Raw genomic sequence first — 6,773 nt, forward strand, 5'->3', positions numbered from 1 at the left:
CTAATGCATTGCACTCGCGTAATCGCATATTGCGTTGCATATTTATAATATTATCAATTTAACAATATTTCATACAGTAGCCTGCGCTCTGCACGTATATTATGGGCACGATGAAAGGAGAGAAGCTAAATGAGCCCGAGTCCGACCCGAGCCCGATCTGTACATTTTTTTTTTTTTTTTTTTGGCCCAACTGCTCCCAATAAGGGACAAAATAACGCCAACATTTTCCTATTTACATGTTGTGATTTGTATAGTCATTGCGTGTACAAATAACAAGGTCACGTGAGACACAGACATCTAACCGTAGACACACTGGTACATACTGGTATATACTGGTATAGAAGCGCTGCTACTTGGGCGGAGTGATCTGCTCGCAGCGCCTGAGAAGCCCCGTGGTGAGGAGCAGAGAGTTCGCTCAGAGTTGGAGTAAATCACTCCGCAGAAGTAGCAGTGCTTCACCTTCTGAGAATAGTTCCCAGTATGTATACGGTTAGAAGATGGTTGTGTCTTATGTGACCTTGTTATCTGTAAACGCTGTGACTATACAAATCACAACATGTAAATAGGAAAATGTTGACGTTATTTTGTCACGTATTGGGAGCAGAATGCTAGCTGGAGCTGTTTACCTCCAGTCTTTGTGCTAAGCTAGGCTAGCGGTGGGTGCGTCAGACAGAGTTACGGCACGCACGGAGATGAAAAGGGTATGTATGGACTTATCTAACTCTGGGGGATACGGTGAATAAGCTAAAGTCCCAAAAAGTCGGCATGTTCCTTTAATGTGGGGACACATTTCAAGTGAGAGCAAGGTTACCCTGTTACCTTGTTAATACATTGTTACAATTTTGCGTGCGTGAACGTCATGGCAATGTACAACACAAAGTACCTCACGCGGGAAACATTTAACGTAACACATAAATGCGCATAACTAGCGTAAATCAAGCAAGCTAGTATGCATAGGCCACAAAGTGTTGGCGAAATAACACATTAGCGGACCGGAGGGAATAATATGGATTTTTTTTGGGGGAAAAATCTTGCACAAAATAAATTCAAGCACTTTCAAGGACCTGTATCTATGTATGTTTATTTTCTAAAACTTTCCAGGGCCGTGGCATTTTTTTTTTCCAGATTCACAAACTTTCAAGGATTTCAAGGACCCGTGGGAACACAACATTAGCAATAATTTAACACATTGTCAAGTTTTGCTATGTAAAAGAGCACTAAATACCAATTCAGGCAAAGCTTTTAAATATCTGCTCAAGTGAGTTTTATCTATTTCACAGTATGCATATTTGTTTAGAGTTAGACAGATTACAGACTTTCTGACACCTACAGCTGTGAACCGGATAACCACAGCTGCTAATGAAAGAAGTGCCAGACAACCTAAAACAGAGAGGAAATCACACAGGAAATTCACAATACAGCATATGTTTGGCTTAAATTTTGAACTTTCAGGAAAAGTTGCAGTGTGCAGCAGTTTTCAGTGGGGCAGAACACTTTGATTGCAGATACATGAATTGAATAATTATACAAGAGTTTGTTTTGCGGCCGTCTAATCTGAATGGCCAAGCAGCGCATCAGTGTGCACCAAAGGTGAGCAAACGGGAAATAACCTAACAGTTCTAAGAAATGTGACATCTTAGATAGTCTCGTCTATACTCCATTTAGCCAAGGCTGCAAAACCAACACCATTACAAATATGGTAGAATGATCACTTCTACTTCTCATTATACCAGATAACTTCGAAGAACTCAATGTTGCAAGTGCAACAAAAACTATTTACTCTCTCTTTTCCAGCACTTTAGACATGGTTGCTCTTTTGACCGTAAAGAAGATTAAGTAAAATAGTCAGACACCGTGGTATAACTAGCACACTCGAGCCCTCATGAGCAGCCCGAAAACAAAGGAAGGAGCAGCTGGAAGGAAACAAAACTATAAGTATTTCGCATTTCGTGGAAGGAAAGTGTTACTGCATACATAAAGGCCTTAAAAACTGCTAGATCTGCTTACTTTTCATACAGTGGCTAAATTAATGATTCAACTTCAGACATTTCCAAACAGCACAGCAGTTATGACATTAATTTCTTTACTTGCAAGATTGATTGATTCATTGATTGATATACAGATAAAAATATCACATTTCTATAATTCACATCTGTTAAAGGATTGTTAGGCTGCATCAATTAGGTCAACTGGAACCAGGAACACTTCCCGTAACACCAAATGTACTTGACAAATGGCATCTATGCTAATATTAGCGAGGTTACCGTAGCCAGCCAGATCCGGGCCGTATACAGATCAGATGGTGGACCTGCACCTAGACACAAGCACAACGCAGCCCAGAAAGTCAGCAGAGACCGTGTCTACTAGACAATCCCCTGTGAAGGCCTCGTCGACACAACAACCATATGAACAGATCCTCAGCAAAGACCACAAGAACCAGACAAGTCCTCTGCACAGACCCTATGGCCAGCTTCGGCTCCATACCGGCATGATGAATCTGATCTTCAAGCAAAAGGAACTGGATGAATATTTGAATGCTACCTATCTCGATCTGCATTCTGACTTCTGATGCAGCCTGAATCATAATCACACCGTGTTCATTCGTTGACCACAGAAAAAACGAGACAGTACTGCAATAGAGGAACTGGGTCAGATAATGGAGAGAAACAATGTTATTTCCTCAACACCATGCAAATTTATATATATATATATATATATATATATATATATATATATATATATATATATATAATATAATATTATATTATATTATATTATATTATATTATATTATATATTTATTATAGCCATTGCTCAACCCTGCACTCTTGAACAACTATCAAGCCATTTTTAAAGTCATCCTGGGAGACTAACAGATTAAACAAAGAAAGCAGATGTACTTTTACTCTACCATTTACCCACAGCGACCTTGCTATGCATCTTCTGAAAGGATCGAGTCATCCATTATTCGCACGACTGAGGTCCAGCTATAGGCTGAACAACTGCAGCAAATGCTTAAAGCTTACATGGTAGCTTTAAGCATTTGCTGCAGTTGTTCATCCTACAGCTGGATCTCAGTCGTGTGAATTTCAGCTTGTGGTTTCCCAGTGAACTTAAACATGATGAGTTGTGGTCTGTGGTCATGAAGATCTGAGAACTGCACTGAACTTTTAGCACACAGGCAGTGCTAAGAAGCAGTTATGTTGCTCTAGCTAAAGCCTCTGCCCGCTACATGAAGGAAACAGGTAATTAGTCTATGAGAGTGCATGAGACAAATGACCTAAGATCAGGCCACAGGAAGACAGAACACACAGGACGTCCTTGTGTGTCACTGAGCCAGTCCTTTATGTGTTTGACAAGATGATGAATGTCTAGCCAGTCCAATTAATATCATCGCGACTATCTCGGTTCTCAAATTGTCCTTTGTCAGTGCAGATAAGATCAGGAGGACCTATGAACAGTTTATGCGTACATAAATCATAAACCGGGACAGGGAAGTATTTTCTCAATATGTGAAAGCAAACTCCTCCAAATTACGAATTAAAATCCTAACCCTTAGTACAAAAAGACAGATGTTTCCACAACAATTTAAGAGCTTTCTTCTCAATTTTAAATTAGCTCCAACCCTTGAAAGAAGCAGGGTAGCAGACAAATGCATGCTCTTCCTTTGAGGTTCAATGACAAGCAATCAGGAAGTCACCAGACAATTTATTTAGCAACACAGACAGCTTCACATTAGCTTGGGATGACTCCTCTAGGACAATGACAAGGGCAGAGACAAACACTGAATCTGTTTTTCCTTTGTTTGAACATTAGCCGCACTACATATGACAAACAGCAAACATTTACACCACACTGCTTTTGAGAGTAAAACATTCATAGACCCCGGAGGGAAATGAGCCATCACTACTCTCTTGTGGGATAGTTTCTTACATCTGTTAACAATGAAGAGACATGTCATATGATTTATTTTGTCTGCTTTACTTCATTCTATGTATGTTGTGTGTCCTACTTGCAGTCAATTCAAATCATTATAAAATTAAATCAGACAATTTGAACATTGCTTGAAGAAATCACACCCTTATAACATGAGACATGTTTTAAGATTGGATAGATTTGTGGTTTCATTTTGTATATTGCTTTAGGCCTTTATATATAAGAGTCTTTAATGCATTGTGGTTTTCAACATGTTTATCCTTGTGGCTCCTTCATATGCTGATGACTAAATTGAAAAGTCAGGGTATTCTGTTATAGCATCATACTGTATATCTGTCAGCAATTAACATGCTTCAGAAATACCTCTGTTTCAAATAAAAAGCCACAAAGTGCCAAAGTATTTTGCCTGAGCCACAAATTGTTATTTTGCTCTGTTATGGTCACATTTATTGTTAGCTCAAATGCTGTCTTTCTTTTTCAATTTTTTCATTTGGGCTGTATGTTACGAAGGGCATTATATCCGTTCGTAAAAACAGCCTGTGTGAGTCAATTCAGGAACACGGCTGGCTTTCAACTGTGGAATTATTATTTCCTGGGGATATGAAAAAGAAGCATTGAGTGCAAACCTGTACTTACTCACATCTTCTGCAAAGGTGGTGTTTTTCTACTCCTCCTACCGAGCATATTTATCAAAAATGTTATGTCACACTATACAATTATTTTATAGCTGTTAGACTGCAGATAATATGATATTGTTGTTGAGTTCAGTCTTCTTGCATGCTAACTCACTGGAAGGCTTCGTACTAGATATTGCCTTATGAGGCTGGCAATACAGGTCTCACAGCACTCATAAGCTCCCATTCATTTAGAGAGAATCATAAATAAGTGAATTACAAAGCTAAATCTACTGCTTCAGTCATCAGCAAATGGGTCTCAGAGGAACTTACCGACAACTAATGATCAGCTGGTTAGATATTTGACTACAGCATTGGTCAATGTGTACAACTCAGAAGGCCTTAACTAACATCTTATTTGGTTACTTTTCATTTATTCAGTTATTATGTGCATTTCACAGATGTTATTCCTGACCTTTTGGCCAGCAGGATCCATCAGGACTTTCATTCATCACTACATTTCAGTATCAAATCTCAAACTAAGTGTGGTCAAAACTAAATATTTAAGCTACAGTTTTTTAGAACAAAGAAGGCGAAGTTTGTTGTAGCAACCATAACAGCTATAAAACATTAGACAAGCAAGTGCATGACCTGCCCAGCCCCTGCAAATGTGTCTCATATCCTCTTGTGAAATGGAGCTTTCGTGTTAATCATTTACCTGAGTTAATCGAGTTAATTCAATGGCACAAAAACTTAAACACGAAGATGACCAAAGCATTCAGACATGCACAATGTCCCACATAACGTTTTCATGATTTCATCTTCGTATCATCAAGCCAGAACAGAAAAGAATGTTTGCACACTGTAGTAGTAATAAGATGCAATTGTTACATTAAGGATCTATTTTTAATTAGTTTTGTTGGTGCTACAATTACACCACCTATATTGTTTTACTTTAAACCCTTAAAACATTATTAAAATTACTTTTAAAGGAATAGTTCACCCAAAAATTAAAATTCTGTCATCGTTTACTCACTCTCAAGTTGTTCCAATCCTGTATGCATTTCTTTCTTCTGCTGAACACAAAAGATATTTTGAAGAATGTGGTTTACCCAACAGTTGATGGACCCCACTGTCTTCCATAGTATGAAAAAAAAAAATACTGTGGAAGTCAATGGGGTCCATCAACTGTTTAGTTTCCGACATTCTTCAAAATATCTTCTTTCGTGTTCTGCAGAAGAAAGAAATGCATACAGGTTTGGAACAACTTGAGGGTGAGTAAAATATGACAGAATTTTCAATGGGTGAACTATTCCTTTAATTCAAAAATGGAAAATATGATCATCATATAAAACAAATCATACATTCAGGTAACGTTTCGTATAAATCGCATTTGAAATGTATTCGTGCATGACTAAATAAATTTGTGAAAAAATAGGCGTGATTGACCTACATAAAAATAACTTCTTTATAAAACAACGTTAATGCAGAGATCAAACGCTCAACAGGTGCACATCCGTGAGAAGATCTTGTTCTTCTTATGACATTTGACATGAGGTCAGGTAATTTACATTGAAATAATATACTTACAGGTGTCTCTTCTCTCCTACGACCTGCTCGTGAAGTGCAACAGAAAGTCCAAACAAACTGCCTGCGTTTCCCTCTTTGACGACTGCAAACTTCACATCCAAATTAAACGTTTGACAGCAACGAGCGGCGCTCAACACGAAAACCAAGACAACCGTGTTTTTACTGAGCCCGTGCCGGTAAAATACATTCATTTTTTATAATAGTCTCTGCGAAGTTTTTGTTGAGCCAGACAGAAACAGAGAGCTGAGAAAGATGAGCCTATCAGGGTCTGAACAGGAGCAGATTTGTCAGACGCTGTGAACTTATTGTTCATATTCGTCATTCTTCCGGGATGTTGAAAACGTGCTGGAGCCGGAGGGCATTGAAATAATATAGAGCGCGCGGCCGCGGACACCTTGATAGAGGACGAACATGTCATAGACTACACTCACAGTTGCAATCTGCTGTAATGTCTAGAAAGGGGCTTTTCAAACTTTTTTATATGGTCCCCTTGTGGGACGCTCTCCTAAAATAAATCATACATTTCAACAGACGTTGTACATGTTTTACTTTATAATACTGTAAAGACAAACAACATGCTGTTTTTGAAACATAGCTTTTGTTTTGTAATTGATAAATAGCCTATACTAAACAA

At 38.4% G+C, this 6,773-nt stretch overlaps 1 protein-coding gene across 1 annotated transcript in view; it reads right to left on the reverse strand.

The window, feature by feature from the left end:
* Positions 1 to 6,572, reverse strand: part of itga3a (integrin, alpha 3a) — a 37,750-nt gene extending 31,178 nt beyond the window's left edge. Inside the window, exon 1 of the mRNA XM_082167150.1 lies at positions 6,140 to 6,572. Coding sequence (XP_082023276.1) covers positions 6,140 to 6,330 — 191 coding nt within the window. The 5' untranslated portion in view covers positions 6,331 to 6,572. The remainder of the gene's footprint in view (positions 1 to 6,139) is intronic.
* Between the last annotated feature and the right edge of the window lie 201 nt (positions 6,573 to 6,773).

The sequence above is a fragment of the Leuciscus leuciscus genome, assembly GCF_965113295.1.
Source record: "Leuciscus leuciscus genome assembly, chromosome: 1".
NCBI lineage: Eukaryota > Metazoa > Chordata > Actinopteri > Cypriniformes > Leuciscidae > Leuciscus > Leuciscus leuciscus.